Raw genomic sequence first — 20,400 nt, forward strand, 5'->3', positions numbered from 1 at the left:
ACTAACTCTGTTTTCTCCGCAGAGAATTCGATACCAAGATGAACAGCCCAAACGGACAAGTTATCTAAGGTATCTTGCAATGGTTTATGCAGATCAATAGCTTTGGGCCCAGTAACTGAAACCACGCCATCATCTGCCAATTGTCTTAGTGTACATGGGGTTACTAGACAGCTGTCAATGTCATTTACGTAAAAATTATAGAGGAGCGGACTGAGGCATGAGCCTTGCGGGAGACCCATGTAACTATTTCTGAGTGTTGCCAAATCGCCATGTGAAAAATGCATGTGTTTCTCTGACAAAAGGTTGTGCAAATAATTATTTATAACCGCTGGGAGTCCATTTTGGTGAAGCTTGTCTGAAAGAACATCAATGGAAACTGAATCAAATGCTCCTTTAATGTCTAAAAATACAGATGCCATTTGTTGCTTTTGAGCGAAGGCAATTTGGATGTCAGACGAAAGTAATGCAAGGCAATCATTCGTCCCTTTATTTCTACGGAAGCCAAACTGAGTATCTGACAACAAACCGTTCGTCTCGACCCAAGTGTCGAGACGTCGTAGAATAATTTTTTCGAACAATTTTCTGATGCAGGACAACATCGCAATGGGTCTATATGAGTTGTGATTGGAAGCTGGTTTCCCCGGTTTTTGAATGGCGATAACTTTCACTTGTCTCCAGTCAGGTGGAACAATATTTTGCTCAAGAAACTTGTTGAACAATTCCAACAAACGTCTTTTTGCGAGGTTGGGCAGATTCTTCACCAAGTTGAATTTAATTCTGTCCAACCCTGGAGCGTTATTGTTACAAGACAAGAGTGCTATAGAAAATTCCATCATTGAAAATGGGTTATTAATAAAACCATTATTTGGAGGAGATTCCCGTATAATGCTCTGCGTAGGAACAGAATCTGGGCAAACTTTCCTAGCAAAGTCAAATATCCATCGGTTCGAGTATTCATCACTCTCATTGCCCACGTTACGATTCCTCATTCGTCTGGCCGTGTTCCAAAGAGTGCTCATTGAGGTATCTCTTGACAAACCTTCTACAAAATGTCTCCAATAGCTACATTTTTTGGCTCGAAGTATGCTCTTGTACTTGGTTTCTAAAACCATAAGTTTTTCAAAATTCTGAGGAGTTCCTCCTCCCCGTTTTAGAAACGTCTTGCAAGCATTTTGTTTTGCGAGTTTAGCCTCTGAGCACTCTTTGTCCCACCAGGGGTTGGGAGGCCTTCTGTTAGTCGTTGGCCCAGGAAAGCGTTTAGTTTGGGATTGTTCTGCTGCCTCCAGAATCGAACAAATGAGGAAGTCATATTCTTCAAGTGGAGGGAGCTCTTCCATTGAATTCAAAATACTAGAGATACTACTTTGGTATTTAATCCAGTCGATATTTTTTGTCAAATCATATGGAATACTAGCGGAAGTAGCAATGCAATTGCTACTGCTAATTGAGATGATGATTGGTAAATGATCGCTACCGTGTAAATCAGGCAGTATTTTCCAGGTGCAATCTAGTCGAATTGATGTTGAGCAAAGAGATAGATCTAATGCACTTGGACGTGCCGGAGGTCTTGGGATCCGTGTCATGCTACCCATATTTAATACCGTCATGCTAAAATTGTCACAAATGTTTTGTATTAAAGATGATCTGCTATCATTGTAAACGGAACCCCACATAATACCGTGCGAATTTAAATCCCCCAGAATCAATCGTGGTGCAGGAAGGGCTTCAACCATTTCATTAAGCTGTTGCTGTCCAACTTGTGCTTTTGGAGGAATATAAACCGAAGCTATGCAAATATCTTTGCCTTTAATGTTTATTTGGCAAGCAACAACTTCTATACTAGAAGTTGAAGGGATGTTTAATCTATAAAAGGAATAGCATTTCTTAATTCCCAAAAGCACTCCACCATACGGAGAGTCTCTATCGAGACGTATAATGTTAAAATCATTAAAATTTAAAGCTATGTTTGAAGTAAGCCATGTTTCGCATAAAGCAAATACATCACATTTTTGACTATGCAATAATATTTTAAATGAATCAAGTTTTGGCATGATGCTTCGACAATTCCACTGCAGGACAGTGATTGTATCATTTGCGACGGGTGATAAATTATCCATCAAAAGATACAAAACCTGAGACAATTGGCCATTGAGCTGATAACTGCTTCAAAAAGGTTCTAGCTATTGGAAGGAATGCCATTATGAGGGTCTTTAAGGGTTCAGATATATTGAATGCTGAGAAAATCCATTCAACAATTTCCGAAAACTTCAGTAATCCTGTTGGTGGCTGTGAAATGGAGCCCACTGGATTATTATCTTTTTCTGTACTAGATCCTGGATTGGTTTGTGAATTTGACAAACCAGGAGGCACAGTCTTTGGTTTTGACTTTTTTTGTTTAACACGGGGATCTTTTTTTGAAGATGAAATTTTAGGTGTCTTTTTTGGTAATTTGGAGGAAGACTTCTTTCTCTTAACTGACCCTTGGGTAGTGATAAACGAATTACCTTCACTATTTTCGTCAGAGTCAGAGTCCTCTGTTTCCTCTAGATTTGAAAACCCGTTTTCGGTTTCCAAAGGGGGGACATCAATGACCGTTTTAAGCATTTCTGCATATGTGCGCTTAGACCGTGCTTTTAAAGAAAGCTTAATTTTGTCTTTGTGCACTTTAAATGCTGTGCATACTGAAATATCATCATGAGGACTATTACCACAATAAATACATTTTTCAATTTCCTTGTTGCAATCATTATCTTTATGAGGCCCTTCACACTTAATACATTTTGGTTTATTACTACAGTAAGTAGCTGTGTGGCCGAATTTTTTGCAGTTCGTACAATTCATTACATTTGGAACAAAAAGCCGAACAGGGAGGCGAATTTTATCGACATAGACATGGGACGGCAACGCAGACCCGGCAAATGTCACTCGAAACGAGTCTGATGGGCGATAAAAGTGTTAGATTAGTATGATTTTTTCTGGTTTCGACTGTAATTTGCATTCGATCAGCAAGGGTGATTGTATGAATTTATATGCACTCACTAGATGTGTGTTTCTGTGGCTCGGTCGATTAACGGACGTACTCTGTGATCCAATGATTTCTGGTTCAGATCGTGGTGGTCGCTATCAGTATGTTTTTTTATTTCAATTCCAAATTTTACATCATGGAATTTTCCAATTACTCCATATAAATGTTCTTGCACGTAAATTTGCGTCAACTGCAACGCTCCATTTATGTGCACCTTATAAGATGCAAAATCACAGGGTGTGTTTCGAAGTGTGTGCAACACTTTTATATCGACTCTTATCTTATCTCTGACTCGATTTTCTATTCAATAACGTTGAAAACAGCTTCAAACAAATGGTTTGACAGCAGTTAGGGTGGGAACTGGGTTAGGTTTGGCATCAAGTGAAAACGACATAAAAAAATTGAAAATTACACATAACGTAAAACTAAACATATCGGGTTTTGGGAGCGAAGACTTGATATCACATCAATTAACATTTAAATGTGAGCTCTCTGACTGCTTTGATGTCAAATTCAGTTAAATTCACTATGGAATTACTGACATGATTTTCATCATTTGTGATGTAATCATTAATTAGGATTAGCTGTGATACTTTTTTGTGCATCTATCGAAAAGTGAATTTACATGATTTTTTCGTGCTGCAAAGTTATACTCTCGGAATTTATAGTTTTTATAAACCAGTTACTCATTTTTTGTAAAAACCATATCTCTCCAAAAATGAAATATTTTTATAAAGAAAAAGTGGGCCGATGTGCGACGAATGTCGCTTAAAGTCAGTGACTCTTTCATCAGACATCGTATCAATCAATTTAGAAGGAACACAGTTCGAAAAAATCTTGTGATTTTATATCTTATAAGATGCACATAAATGGATCTTGTATTTCATACAAGTTTATATTCAAGAATATGGAAAATTGTGTGATTTGAAAATTACATGTCTTGAATTCGAATGAAATAAAAAACAAATGATCAATAGCAGCAGCGCGGCTTGAACCGAGAAACATCAGATCACAAGCTAATCGCTTAAAGCTTGCTTCAGATAGAATTGGAACAAAGACAATTGCCTGTATTTCAGTTATTTATTATTGAACTCAAGATCTTTTTCTATACAAATGTAGCGTTTTTTTCATACTTTTTAGAAAAAATACGGATACAATTATTCGTCACGATTTCGAAGGAATTCTCGAATTTTTCGTGTAACACGGCTCATTATGCGGCTCACACCTTCTTCGTCCATCGTTTTAGCTATCTTATTCCACCAGGTCGTCATCTGATTGATGTCTTTGACAACCTTTCCCTTTGCCTTGAGTCTCCTCTTCAAAATTACCCAGTATTTCTCAATAGGGCGGAACTGGGGGAGTTGGGTGGGTTTTTCGGAAAAAACTGGACCCCTTTCTCTGTATACCATTCTTGAACGACTTTGATGTAATGACAGTTTGCAAATCTGGCCGAAACATTACGGGATGGTCATGGGATCGAATGAACGGCAAAATTCGTTTTCGGAGACACTCTTTTTGGTATAGTTCCGATGTCATTGTCTTATTTGTAACGAAAACTTTCGTTTTTTTTGCCACAGCTGCAAATGCCCTGCCAAATCATAATTTTTTTTGCAAATTTGTCGGCAAAAACAAATTTAAATTTGGCTGGAACATCCCCCCGAGCCGTTGCCAAGTAAAATTTTTGACCTAGGATTTGTCAGAAGTCAGCCTTGACATAGGTTTCATCGTCCATCAGAAGGTACCCGTCGAACTTGGTCAGCACCTGGTCATATAGTTTCCGAGCACGAATTTTGACCACACTATTCTGTTTTATGGTCCGATTTGGCAGTTTGCTAGCCCGATACGACTTGATTCCTTCCCGGAGTCGAGTTTTCCTCACGGTGCTATGGGCAGCACCGAATTTTCTGGCTAAATCACGGACTTACAGATTAGGATTCCTCTTAATCGTCTTCAAAATTTTACCACGCAGTTTCCGGTCGACAGTTCCACTCCGACGATTGGCTTGAGGCTTCCGAATTGTCGTCAATGTTTCCTTATACCGTTTGATAACGCGCCATACGGTATTTCTGGGCAATTTCAGCTGTTTAGCTAGCCTAGATGCAGACCACAATGTATTTTCCAAATAACTGCACAATTTTTTCCCTTCTTTCGGCTTCCATGTTGATTGTTTACAAAGTACAGTCGATTAGCGAAATGTCAAAAATCATACGTGAAGCTGACAAAATTCCCGACACGTGGGCGCCAAAAACTTCCAAATCCGTCCACCAAGAGCGCCACAATATGAGCAAAAGGTTGTTCCAATTCCAAATGAAGCAAGCTTTACTCGGCTGGACCGCAGAGCTTATATCTGTTCATTGAATAATTGATAAATATAAATCCATACAGCGGCACTTGGTAGCCGAGTGCAAATTACACTCGGAGCATGTAAAATTCTGTGCAAATGAATTATTGCGTCATTTTAAAAATTGAGTAGTTATTAATTGTATCGTTTGTAGAATATTGTCATCTGTAAAATTCATTATTTTTTTCTGTGAATATACCCAACTTTTTTGTTAAACACCATTTTGTGCCACTGCATAGCCACAAGTAAGCATGTACACTGCAATTTAGTTACCTAAAATTGGGGAGATGCACTTTAGTTGATTTTGGGTACACTCTTAGAAAAAATGAAATTTACGCTTGACGTAAATTCAAGCATGCCGTAATTTCTGCGGTGGTGACACAATATTAAATCTATTAACATGTAAAAATAAATTTTGCGTCTATATCGATGCAAGCTTCAGCTAAATTAACTGTGAAGTTTATGATATGACTTATCTTTAAATGCTTTGAATTATGAATGTAAGTGAATCGCGACGCTCCTTTTATGTGAATCTATAAAGATGTAAATTTTTCTAAGTGTGTAGGTAGCCAAAATTAGGTAACGGCTGGTAACAGTGTAGGGTATCAGTTACTTCACACTTAAACAAAACCGTGTAAATCTACATCTCTTTAGGTGCACAGCATCGAAATTGTTATTTTACATTTCAAAGCAAATAACAATGAAAACTTCACAACTAGTTCAGCTGAAGTTGATATTGAAACAGAAACAATATTTATTTTTAGTTGTTGAAAGATGTAATAACAAATACAAATTATAATACGGAATACTTCGACAAATTTTCAAGGACACATTTTGCATCGTGCGGTACACTGTCATGATACACTGTCAGAGTGACAATGTACTTTAACGAGTTTTCTATAAAACTAGCAACACTGAAGGGCAAGAACCAGTTCACCATAGTTACTGTTTATTATAGTGAAAAATAAATAAACAAACAGTTTTTATCTGATAATCAAGATCACAAGCGAAATGTAAGTTAAACAATAATCTAGAATGATCAAGCCACCATGAATATACTACTAGCTGTATTGATATTTGTAGATTCGTGGGTGTTTGTGTTCATTTTTCATCTTTTGTGCTAGTGCCGGTGATATTTAGACTGATTGTTGCAGTTTAATGCAGCAACGATAAACATAAACAAACAAGTTTGTTTTGCACCGTAGCAACTAGCATAAAGCGTTGCCAGAAACGATCTCCTTCCACATTTTCAAACTATCGCAATGAAAGGGAGTAATTTGCTAGGCTTACTTGTTCAGGCTGTGAACCAAACATTGGCGGTTCGTTTGTATGGGACTTAGGGGTATTATTATTTGTATTTGGTAATAATCTGTCATCACCCAAGAAATTATGACATGCTTTAATTTACGTCAAATGTATTTCTATTTTCAGTTCAGCAACGTTGAAACTAGGTATGAAACTAGTTTCAAACAAACGGTTCGACAGCAGTTTGGGTGGAAACTATGTTAGGTTTGGCTTCAAGCAAAAACGTCATAAGAGTGTAGCATTCGGCTTCTGCTGACATTCTTCGCGTTTGTCACTTTCTGAAACTCTTCGTCGAGCCAGTCGTTTCGCCTTCGTCGTTGACCAGTACCTATCAGTTCCTATCAGCACTGATGTGGTCTTAGCTTCGTGGATAGGATAGGACATCTCCAGAGACATTTATTCTCCCCAAATACTAGTCTAGCTGCTGGCGGTAGCTATTCCATCCGCTGACAAGCGTTCAATATAGAATCGTATCTTCCTGTTGTATCTGAAGCTCGTGACGCTGCATAACCGAGCACTAGCTCATCATGACATAATGATCCAAAATGATATTAGATCCTCGCACAGAAATGTTGCCCATCAAACAGCTCGTGGTCTATTTGGTAACAGTAATATCCTGTAAATGCCTCAAGTCGCAAGCAAAGGCTGCTTAAAAATTGCACGCCTCTCGCGGGCCGCTAGCACATCTCTAGTGTTGATGATCAAAAATCTTTGACAGTAGATTATTTACACTTTTATAGAGGATAACTGTTATAAGTTTGGTCGAAAAAGTCGATCAAGTTTAGAAAAATGTCAAACAGAAAAAAAAGCACTTGGAAAATCTGAAGTAAGTTGGATCCAAGCAGGCCAAACTGCTGAAGATATGGAAAACAACAGTTTGTCCAGTACTCATAGCATAACTTTGAGTGTGGAATGGAATCAGAGGACCTTCGAAAAAACTGGATCTATGGATCGTATGCTGCGGAGCAACGTGTTGAGGAGTAAAGCCTACCCAGATTTTTCGATACGAGATGTGACTAGATGGTGAAACGCAAACTTGTAAACGATGCGAAATATCTTTGTAACTTTGACGTTTTAATTAAAGTACTGTAAAGTTTAGTGGAATTTTCCCAATGAATCACGAATTACAGTTTTTTTTTGCGTAGATAGTAACCACCATTTTACATTTCACGAACCAGAAGCCCGACAAGCGTGGCGATCCCAAGATCCGTGTTTGTTGCCGTGAAATCGTTCCGTTCGTGATAGATAAAGAATGCACTGTCCTCAGAATCTTCGGCGAGGTGAAATTATTTGATATCGTCAACGAATAATAATTGTAGGCACTCCAGAGACAGGTTTAGGTTTTTAACATTATCAATGATCCCAGATTGCTTCCATGATGCAACCCTAACTAACTGAGAAAAGCATGGCAATTCAGATTCAATTTTTAATGCCATATTACGAATCATTTGGGTTAGGATTGAGTTGTCCAACTATCCAGGGTTGCGCCATCTAAATCATGCTGCAAAATCTGCCTACTGAATGTTGACATAATACAACGTTGTCCGCTTGTTCTTTACATCATAAATATCACATCCATCCACCTTCAACAGAAATTTAAACCTGCAATTCTGATTCTCAATATTTTTAAACTTTTTCGAACATGCTATTGTAGTTAGTCATTACACGCTCGCAATGTAATTGTGTATAATAATTGCAATTCGAGGAACACTTAGGTAAGTCCATATATCCAAGGTAGCTCAATTGTAGAGCCATTTACCAAGTTAGCAGGTTTATGTTCAGCCTCAGTAAGACGGTTTTGGACAAATTTTGCAACTTAATTTGTTGAATAGTGTAATAAATTTATATTTGGTTCTACTTGAATCGTGGAATTACCTAGTTATTACAGTTTTAGTATCATTGTTTTCGGAAATGCAGACCAGTACCTGAAACTTGAATATCAAACTTCTACTTTTGAATATAAAAAATATTTCCAGATAAGACCTTTATTTTCTCTCATCTGCGAAAAAAAAGTAAAAATGTTAGAGGCAATAAGTTTATCAATTATTCCATTATTTACCGAAGAAGATTGACGAAGATCAACAAACCTCCCACTCACAAACCAATAAATCCGGTTTGATTAACGCAATAACGCTGTACCAACTGTCAGACAACACTCAATGGGATAGATTTCTTGCAATGAATTTGTGTTGGCGTCGAAAACGTTCTAGGGTAGGTACTCGGGATAGTAACAAATACATGTTCGATTTGTACGGTAATGTCGAAATTTAAAAAATAAACTATTACTTATTTCTTCCAAGAATTCTAGAACGAGTGAACTGTAAATGAATGACCATCATTCGATATCGCGAATCGTATATTTATCTCTGAAATCAACCTATCGTGCCCTTTCGGCCACCCTGATTGTGTAAGCACCGGCTGCCAGCCTCTGTAATACATCTTCCAATTACATCGATTCCTATGCAAATGGATGTTTGATGCATTGGCGAGAGGAATGACACATCCCCGGTACAATATTGATCAAAACACCAACTCATTAATAATTTATCGATCACGATTTTTAAGTAATTTGATTTTATGAAACCCTGTGGTGTCATTTCCTCACTCCCGTTCAGATCCGCTGCCAGCGTCGTTCGGCGAAAATGCTTCTTTTGGACAAGGCGGTAGGTACTGAAGGGTGCCTGGCAATTAAATCAACCGTTGCTATTTAATTAGCCATTGCGGTAACCGGTCCGACCGGAACCATCGCTGATTCACATCGTGAAGTGGTTTGTGACCATTCGATGCGGTATCCACTGATTTTAAATTAATAAAAAATGCAAGGTCAATGGTCAGAGAACAAACACAAACTTAATCACGCTTGTAATATGCAATACCGTCTCACGCCGAGTTTATTTTCCTTCTGTTCTATCAATACCAACAAAAGTTCAATTTTTTAATGTTTCATAATTTCTATTCTTTACAGTATTAAAACATCCCTCCTGCAACCGAAAACTAAGAAAGTACAAAAATGCAGCCGCCTTTCGTGGAAAAGCTGAGATTTCTCTACAAACCATACGTCCTGGCAATTCTCACCATTGGCTACATCGCTGGCGAGCTCGGTCACTACTTGATCGGAGTCACATCGAAAGCAACTGCGATTGAGCTGGACTACGGGGACCATGCGTGCCAGCAGAATCATACGGAAGTTCATCGTCATCTGCTACCTCAGCAATGTGCCGATATCGACGTCGAGCATGAGTAAGTTTTCACTATCCACCGGCGGAGCTTGTTTTTTTTTTGCCAGCATTGAAAAGCTTTTCGATTGCCAGCCTCGGAAGCTTTCTGATGTGCTGGTTGGTTGGCAGTATGCCGCTTTTATGGATTACTGTTAGTTTTTGCTCGAGTAAACAAGTTGTCTAATTTTGGGGACCAAAACAGGCGAAAATAGTAATAAAACTATGGTGCTCTCATTTCCGCTCGCAACCCGAATAGCAATTTTCTCCATCAATACAATGGTAGTCATTGTAACACTGCAGTTAATTTCAAGAATTTACAATGATCCTAGGTTTGAGCTTAATATTAAGCAGTCTTAGAAAAGTTTAAAATGGATTGTGTGAGATGAGCGGGTCTGAAAAATTATGGAACATTGTGTTGGGATAGGTGATATTATTTCGGAGCTATTTACCTCTTGCAATAATTTTACATGTAGGGAAACATAAATACATTGCACTTATAATTTTTACAATAAGTTTGAACATAAAATCAATTTAAGTAGTGGATGTATTCACTACTAACATTGATTTTTTGTTCAAACTTATTGTAAAAATTATAAGTGCAATGTATTTATGTTTCCCTACGGTATGAAACAACACAAACAATTGAATTTTCATTATATTCTTTTCTAAAACCAATGATATTCATTGTTAATTATTTATTCTTAGGAATAGAACTTAATAATAAGATAATTTAGAAACAATAATAATTATATTATTTATTGTTATTTCGTTCAACTAAAAAATCGAGCAAAGAGAACAATGAAATTCTGTTCAAATTATGTTTATATGTTTCTACAAAATCTCTAACTAGTTTAGCTATAAAACCGGAGTGGAAAATGCTACTTCGGCGTATTTGAAGTACTTTTTATTGTCAAATATGTTGTGGTGTACCAACTTGAACAAAAATTGATGTTTGACTGAAATTCAAGCAAAGCAAAGCCTTGGTATTGCATTCCTTTTCTTTTGTGGAATTTGACCTTTCTGTTTCAACAGACCTACAGTTTAAAGATGATACTTTCAGCAAGAGCTGTCAAATCGGTAGGAAAGTTTTAAATTACTTTACCTTTGAACGTGCCTTTTTTCCTATATAAAACGTGATTAATCCACCTAGCAGTGAGATGATACCTTTTTTTATCAATCCAATCAATGTGTTTTTTGCATGGTTATTCTTAGGTGTTTTAGTTCCCATGACATTATTTTAATTATCGTCGTTTTAAACGGCAAATTGAGATTTTAATCACTCATTACCCTTTAATGCCGAAACTGCAAATCGTATTGAATTTCAATCTTAACGTGTGCCAATCGATTGAACATTCCATGAGATGTCGAAGTAAGTTCCACTTTAGAGTTTTTCGTCATCATTTATGGTACTTGCAGAGCCGGTATTCAGGAACTAGCATAACCCAAAATGATTCGAATGGCCTTAAATCAATACGCCAAACAATTTACATCTTCTATATCGGTATGAATTTTAAAAACTCATCATCTGTAATTCCAGAATCGGATAAAATTCACCAATTTTGTATGGAACCTTAAGTCCGGATTTGTATTTTGTATGGGACCTGAATTTTCGTTTTGGAAGTTCAATTTGGCGAAGATGATCGAGAAATTTTGAGAAAATGATTGAGCTTTGAGAAACGATTCGATACTGGAACCGGAATTCTAAAATCGGTGCAGCCGAAATCAGTTAAATTCACCTGAGGAGTGAGAAATTGTAGTGCGAATTAAAATTTGGGGGTACATTCCGAATCCAAAAACGAATACCGCTTAAACTGAAATAAATTTATTTGGTAATCGACTATCCAAATCTGCCAACCTGGTAAACCTGATTAATTTATGTGAAATGGACATTTTTATTCTAATCACCTAAACCAGAAGTTGGATCTGACTAAAAAGTAAGATGTTTTATAGGATTTTAGGACCTCTCATTTGAATCATAGATGGTTTTTAGATGTCATTTGAATCTGAGATCGGTTCAGCCATCTACGAGAAAAATGAATTGCATTATTTTAATTTCGTTTCACATATCATCCTGTGGTTCCGCAATCAGAAGTCGGATCCAAACGTAATTCAGGAACCTTGTTTGGGAATATACTACTTTTCATATGAATCTGAGTTTGTAGAAAACGGTTTAGCCATCTCCGGGAAAATTGAGTGAAATTATTTGTCCCACACGCATTTGCTGATCTCGACGAACTGATTCAAATGGTATGTGGGTGTTATGTTCTTCCAGCATTTATTGCTGTAAGTAGTTTAAACCAATATAATTAAGGAATTGCTTTCAACTCGAAAATGCTGCCATCATGTGGTCTACATATGTCATATTCGAACGATTATGTTGCCAAAAACGAACCGTGCCAAAATTGTAATGAACAAGGATGCTGTACACAGTATTTTTGGTACTTAGAATCAATTGTATGTAACAGTATAAAAAATCATGTTTCACGTTGCTCCCAAACATTGCTTTGTCATACAGCGCTCAAAACTCCTACTGCTGGAATAGGGGGAAAAGTCGCTTATACAAAAATGTCGATATCTCCGTTGAAAATGGACGGATTTCAACAATCTATGGCTTGTTGGATAGCTATTACCGTGTGGAATCTAAGTATAGAAACATATTCTGTTTTCAAGGTCAAATGTGACAGATACTGTCAAAAAACAGAAAATTTTGACATAAAACTTCGTATAGCTCAAAAAGTAAACATCCTATCTCAAAACCATTCAATAGCGTTTTGGGTGACGGGGAAACCTTTCATTTGCGACTAGTTTAATCAAAACCGGTCCAGTCATCTCTGAGATCTCGACCTCTTAGTTGACAACACACATACAGACACACACACATACACACACACGGACATTTGCTCAGTTCGTCGAGCTGAATCGATTGGTATATGTCATTCGGCCCTCCAGACCTCGGAAAAATTTTCTAAAGTTTGAGCGAATTCTATACCTTTTTTTTATATATATACAAAAGGTAAAAATGAGCAAATTTTTTTGCAAAATCATAGAAGAAGTGGAAAAAAAAGTTTTTACTCTGGGGTGGTAATGCTGATCTTAATTTATTGTGCCGAAACTAACATTTTTTTAAAATTGGGGAATTATACTTGGTTCAATACCATTTTTCAAATGCTCGGAAATAACAAATAAAATTTTCAGTCTGGCACCAAGCAGATCAATTTGGACTGCTCTGCACTGATGAGTCAAAGATGAAACGTAAAAACATTGAAAACGGTTATGTGCCCTAGCACAAACATTGGCTATCCCCTAAATGACCAAACCTGCATCGGCCAGGAAAATTCGAAAATAATTTTTCGTTCGGCATGTCAGTAAGTAAAGTTTTTTTTTATTTTGCACTTCGTTACAAAATAAAAAGTGTTCTGTTCTATTCAATAAACGAAAAAATCATTGCAAATCCCATGGAAGAACCCTCCTTTTTTTCATAGGCAGGTTTCACGGCAATGTGCCAATCCTACTGGCACTAAGAACCCTAAGAATGCATTGAACCGCAAACTGCAACTGAAATTCAACACGGACCATATTTTGAATTCGTCTTGTCGTAGGAATACGAATCCATTAGTTTTTTTCTGCAATCAGTTACGAATGCATTGTGATTCGAATCCACAAAATCGTAACTGCGGCTGTCCCAATAAATTATGTTGCTGAATCTTTAATTTTAATTATCATTTTCATTAGTTATACAATGGTACCGCATGGTATCGGTTTAGTGCTAAGTGCACATAACAATTTTTTACGGTTCGCCATCGGCTTTCCCGATAAATATCAACTAGTTTTCAAAGACAAAAGGGGGGGGGGGGGGGGGGGGGGGGTTTAAGGTATGTTAAAACTATCGACATAACTACAACTGTGGATAAAAAATAGTAAGGCTTTGTTCATAATTTCAAAATTCTTTATTTATTGTTCCAAATCTACACGGAGAACCCTTCGATCATAAAATTGCGATATCGCAGTTATTGATTTTTGCGAAAGTTGATTTAACTAATTTCTTTTTGATTCAACCAATATGGTTGTTTTTGATTTGCATATATTCAAGTAGTTGAAAAATGTGTTGTTTTGAATGCTGTCAAATGCCGGAGACAGTTGAAAGCAAAACAATAATCGCAATGCAAAATCAACAACTTTTTTAGTTGAAATCTGTTCGCGTCGCTTCAAAATGCCAAAGAAAACAACATCGATGGTTAAAGCGTTTGGTGAAATTGTGTTCATTCGATTTGAGAAATTTATGATAACAAGTGTTTATCTAACAGCGCACGGAACCACCCGCGATCCCATTTCAACCAGAATATTAGTTTATTTTCTGAATTCGATTGGTTAAAATTTGGTACAACTAATCGATTGTTGTTTTAACTAAACTGTCATTTTTGTTTTTCGATTAGCAGAAACGATGGTTGAAACAACTAATTTAACTGTTTGAAAAAAATGCTGTCAATTATGTCCTCACATACCTTTCAATTTCAACAAATATTTTAGTTGAAATTACTGGTGTTGTTATTGAAACAATATTTTGTTAGTTGAAAAATAAATTGGTGTTATTTGTTTTAGACATTGCGAATAGTTGAATTAACTCGAACAATGTTATTTATTTGCGAAAATAATCAAAATATACTTACTGATACACGTCATGATTTATTTAATAAGTTCGGTATGTTAAGATTCATGAAATAAATATCGTTGTTAAAATATAAACAAATATGACATGTAATATCATTAGGGCTGGGAAAACCAGCGATCACTGCTGATTTCACGTGATCTTAACCAAGGAATAAATTATCATTACGAAATCAGAACTGATCTGATCTCTAAGTGATTTTGATTTTTGTATGATCATGATCATGTCAAGTCGAGATCAGTAAAGATCTAAATTCTAAAAAAAATACTTCTGATTCGATCGCAAATGATTGATGTAGAAAAACGTTTTTAATCAGCAAAAGCTGAGCCCCGGAGAGGCGAGTAAATTACCAAAATTATTAAATTTACCAAAAATGAGTATTGAAAGATGATGCCTTCAAACGGTTGAACTAAAGATATGCACTGCTAATTTTAGTCAATTTATATGAGCTTGGGTGCATCAACCGCTGGGAATTGGATTTTTGCGACGCCAATTCAAACGCGCCATTCAATCGCAGCGCGTTCTGTGTGTTTGAAACCCTTCGCTCCTGTTACTTTTATAAATTAAATTCATGTCAAAAAGCGTTTTATTGCTAATGCATGAACATCATCATCGGTATCAAACAGCTGGAAGTAAAACAGTCTGCTGGAAGTAAATCAATGATCGAATTTGAAGCATAAAATTTTTGCGCATACCTGAAAGATTACGAGATGATCATTCATTAACATTTTCTAATATGTCACCAAATGTTTTTCATCTTAAATAAGGTTAACTTTATCACAACACCGCATTTCGTCGCCTTCAAAGTGATTCTCCCCCTCCCCCTGACGACGCTAAATAGATACAGTATCTTCCAAATTGGACATAAAAATACACATATTGATTTATCTTGACAACTGATATCGGTAAAATCGGTTCCTGATTAATGGTTTCGGAAGCACCGGAAGTAGTGGTCAACGGACTCAAAAATGCAGCTCACATACATTAGGCATAGAATGGCATCATTAGGTTACTAGGAGAATTAAAACCTTTATATTTTTCAACCAATGTTCACTCACCATACCACTATTTGCACCGCACTGCTAATTCATGTTTCGTTTCATTTCAGCTGCCACCGACAGCATCTCAATGGGACGGTTTACTGCGAGTGGAATTACAACGGTCTGGGGCTGGAGTACCAGTTACTTGCCGGACCCAGTTTCATTGCTGTGTTTACTGTGATGGGAGTGGTCCTAGGATTTGCCGCAGACAGATTCAATCGCGTTCGGTTGCTTACCGTTTGTACGCTAGTTTTTGCGTTGGCCATAATTTTCCAGGGCACGGTAAAGGAATACTGGCAGTTAATTCTGCTGCGTATGGTTATGGCCGCTGGCGAGTCCGGGTGCAACCCTTTGGCAACCGGTATTATGTCCGACATTTTCCCAGAAAGCAAACGTGCTCTTGTAATGGCCATCTTCAACTGGGGAATCTATGGTGGTTACGGTATTGCATTCCCCGTGGGGCGTTATATCACCAAGCTGAACATCTGGGATCAGGGTTGGCGTGTGTGTTACTACGGAACCGGAGTGCTGGCCATACTGATAGCTATCCTAACTGGTACCACTCTGAAGGAACCGGAGCGGCAAACCATTGGTGAAGAAACGACCGGGAAAGGCAAAGTATCACTGATGAAAGCTCTGATGCAGCCACGTGTCATTCTACTCATGATTGCCGCCTCCATTCGTCATTGCGGTGGTATGACGTTTGCCTACAATGCCGATCTATACTACAACATCTATTTCCCGGATGTGGATCTCGGCTGGTGGTTATTTGCTGTCACTATTGGAATTGGTAGCATTGGAGTCGTGATTGGTGGGATCGTTTCGGATAAATTTGTTGCAAAAATGGGAATTCGCTCTCGAGTTGCATGCCTCGCCATCAGTCAACTGATCGCTACTCCATTTGCTTTTGGTTCCGTGTACTATGATCCACTATGGGCGATGATTACCCTCGGTATCAGTTATTTCTTCGGTGAGTTGTTTTTCTCTATCAGTAATACCATGCATTTCCATCCACTGACGGAATATGGAGAAGCATGGTGAAACAAGTTAAGTTCGAGTTTTCTAACAAAGTATATTTATTTGCAGCCGAAATGTGGTTCGGAATCGTTTTCGCCGTTCTGGTTGAAATTGTCCCACTGCAGGTTCGTTCGACCACCATTGGCGTGTTTCTGTTTGTGATGAACAACATCGGAGGAAATCTTCCCATCCTGGTTGACCCATTGGCCAAGGCGATCGGATACCGAGGTTCCATTATGTTCTTCTATGCCGGTTTCTACGGAATCAGCAGTTTGTTATTCTTACTGACGATGTTTTTCATGGATGGTCCAAAACCAGAACCGGTAACCGAAGAGGTCCGAAACCAGGTCGAAATGGGTCACGAAAACCGAACCTTCCAGTCGGACGATTTCATCAACGGTGTTGGAGGACCCCAAACGAATGGACGCAGCATTGCCGGGACGCGATCTGCCGAGAACAGTAGACTGTAAACCGGATTGACCAAACTAGATAGGGTTCAAATAGGTTAAGTTAGAATAATCAATGAACGTCCGACGCACAATCTCAACGACAGACGATAACATACCTGATAAAGGATTCGAAACAAAAAATAATGAATCTATCGAGCTGGAATCTTAGTGGTTAAAACGTGAGATTTTTAACGTTCGAAAAAGAATCTCGTCTACAACATTACGATACGCTTTCGAATTAGTACCTCTCGTGTCTATAATTATAGGTAATTTGTTGTACAACATCAAAGTGCTTGACGTGATCTAACGCGTAGTTGATTATATTTATATCAGTCGTAAGTTTTTAACATGTTTTAATAAACTGAAAATCAAAAGTATGATTAACCATAATTAAGTTTTACTCCTCTTCAAAACAATCCTTCAGAATGCAATAGAAAATAATCACTCGAGGGCTTTACTACCGCAACGGATAGTAGTAAAAATTTGTGATCTGAAAATTTATTATTATTTGGAATTGCGTTTCTCTCTTTAACATTGAATAGTTGTCAAGGTAAACCCTAAAACGATTGCATTACTGATTGTTTGTTTACGTTGCAATCAGCCAATTTTTGGAGTTCCAATTTTGATCTCATCAAGATGATCATGTCGTAGAAGAGAGCCAGGTAATGAAGTTAAGATGAAGAACAAAACATTGTTTTGCAATTGAAACACTTCGAAAAATCTCTAACTCAAGTTCTTCAGATTATAACTTCTATATCAGCTGTTTTTCAAAGAAGAGCGAATCTAACATTTTCAGCAAATGGAGAAAAACCAAATACAAATAATAATACCCATAAGTCCCATACAAACGAACTGCCAATGTTTGGTTCACAGCCTGAACAAGTAAGCCTAGCAAATTACTCCCTTTCATTGCAATAGTTTGAAAATGTGGAAGGAGATCGTTTCTGGCAACGCTTTATGCTAGTTCCTACGACCCTGTCAGCTTGGAGCGAAACCAATCTTCAGTTCAGCAACGCCATCGCACGGCATCACATTCAACCTATCATGTCAATTGTATGGGCGCGCAGCCCTGCTATTTTGGCGCGCACGTATTTGACATTTCTCACCCCTGCTTCAGACCCTGTCAGCTTGCAGCGAAATCAATCTTCAGTTCAGCAACGCCATCGAACGGTGTCACATTCAACATATCATGTCAATTGTATGGGTGCGCAGCCCTGCTATTTTGGCGCGCACGAATTTGACAGTTCTCTCCCCTACTTCTATGTATGAGATTCGATGCGGACTCACCTGAGGGCGACATGCTCGCAAAAAAGGATGTTGCCAATGATTTGTTCGGGAAATGTGAGAGCTGGATATCTTGTTAATATGATGTCTTTGCCTGCTTCTATGTATGAGATTCGATGCGGACTCGCCTGGTGGCGACATGCTCGCAAAAAAGGTTGTTGCCAATGATTTGTTCGGAAAATGTGAGAGCTGGATATCTTGTTAATATGATGTCTTTGTTCCTACGGTGCAAAACAAACTTGTTTGTTTATGTTTATCGTTGCTGTATTAAACTTGCAACACTCAGTCTAAATATCACCGGCACTAGCACAAAAGATGAAAAATGAACACAAACACCCAAGAATCTACAAATATCAATACAGCTAGTAGTATATTCATGGTGGCTCAATAGCGGCCCTTACACGAGCATTAAAAATGTCATTTTAAATGATGACTAAGTAATGATGTATTTCAAATTTGTTAGAAATCTCGTCATTAGTGCACCATTACACGTTCATTAAAATGATATTATTTTTTAGTAATGACATTTTTAATGACTCGTGTAGGGGCCGCTAATCATTTTAGATTATTGTTTAACTTACATTTCGCTTGTGATCTTGATTATCAGATAAAAACTGTTTGTTTATTTATTTTTCACTATAATAAACAGTAACTATGGTGAACTTGTTCTTACCCTTCAGTGTTGCTAGTTTTATAGAAAACTCGTTAAAGTAGATTGTTACTCTGACAGTGTATCATGACAGTGTATCGCGCGATGCAAAATGTGTCCTTGAAAATTTGTCGAAGTATTCTGTATTATAATTTGTATTTGGAAAAAACGTCGATGAATGTTTCCTCTTTGGTTTCAAATCCTATTTAGAAATTATCGTATATTCTCAGATCAAATTTTGATTAGTCGATGAACTGTTGGTTTATCTTTAAAAGGCATGCAAATTTCACCAGCTTCCTTCTAAATCTACACTCAAGTAAATTGAGTAGTGAAAATCATAAGGCAAATCTTATGATACATCAACAATCACCAAAATCATAATTTCATAAGATAAATATAAAAAATATACCTCTGCAATATACATCTTATCCATCACTATTATAGTTTTCATACGAACAACTTATGAACATCACAATATATGAGAGAAGTTATGTTTATCATAGAAATTTCGCACAATTTTCCTAAAAATTTCGTATAAATTTCATAAGGCGTTTTATTGGAATTCTTATTTTCGAGATTTCATAAGGCGGTCTTATGATTCTCTTACGATATTCTTGTGGCTAAAAATCATACGACATTATTATGAAATTCCATATATTTTTTGCCTGAGTGTACTGAATAAATCAACAAAAAAAGAATTTCGTCCTTTTTCTATTTGTATACTTTTAAGCTTCCTGTGTGAATTATGAAGTTACGTCCTTGGGCATTTTTCGTGAAATTGATTGGTTTTCGCGACTAAGATAATACTGCGGGTAATTTTATCGTCTCATTTACTATTTCCAGTAGCAAAAATATCGAGATCATATAAAATGAAGAAAATAAATAAATAGTTTCACCCTTCCTTACACGAAACACGGAGGGCGAAACTTACGTAAACAAATGGAATGACATTTTCGCCATTTATAGTTATTTATATTAACGAAATTGAGATTTTTATATCCGAATTTCTAGGCAAAATAGTGGGATTTTGAAGCATTTATTGATAGGTGACAGAAACTCGACTTGTTTACTTTTGTAAGATTCGCCCTTCTTTGGAAAACAACTGATATGAATTGTAAATGAAATTTCATTGCATATTCATCCTCTGTTCCTTCTGTTCCGACAATATTGGCCGAGAGGCTTTTCAAATTCACAAAATAGATCCAAAAAATTAAGGAAAGGCATTTCTACTAGGTTTTTATCATCTCAAACGATTTTAGAGATACAATTCAGAACGGGAACCTTACCGTTCGTTGAGATTAGTTTAAGGCTTTCGTTATTAATACGTTACGTGTACCGGACGTAAAAACGTTCCGTGAAGTTGGCATAGCGGATTAATAAGTATTACGCACAGTTCCTTCCCATTG

At 37.2% G+C, this 20,400-nt stretch overlaps 1 protein-coding gene across 1 annotated transcript in view; it reads left to right on the forward strand.

Moving 5' to 3' along the window:
• LOC131427108 (putative metabolite transport protein HI_1104) overlaps positions 1-17,438 on the forward strand; it is a 57,941-nt gene extending 40,503 nt beyond the window's left edge. The window contains exons 2-4 of the mRNA XM_058590032.1: positions 9,637-9,911; positions 15,664-16,565; positions 16,682-17,438. Of these exons, the coding sequence (XP_058446015.1) occupies positions 9,682-9,911; positions 15,664-16,565; positions 16,682-17,082 (1,533 nt within the window). The 5' untranslated portion in view covers positions 9,637-9,681 and the 3' untranslated portion in view covers positions 17,083-17,438. The remainder of the gene's footprint in view (positions 1-9,636; positions 9,912-15,663; positions 16,566-16,681) is intronic.
• The last annotated feature ends 2,962 nt before the right edge of the window (positions 17,439-20,400 follow it).

This window comes from Malaya genurostris, chromosome 2 (assembly GCF_030247185.1).
Source record: "Malaya genurostris strain Urasoe2022 chromosome 2, Malgen_1.1, whole genome shotgun sequence".
Lineage (NCBI taxonomy): Eukaryota > Metazoa > Arthropoda > Insecta > Diptera > Culicidae > Malaya > Malaya genurostris.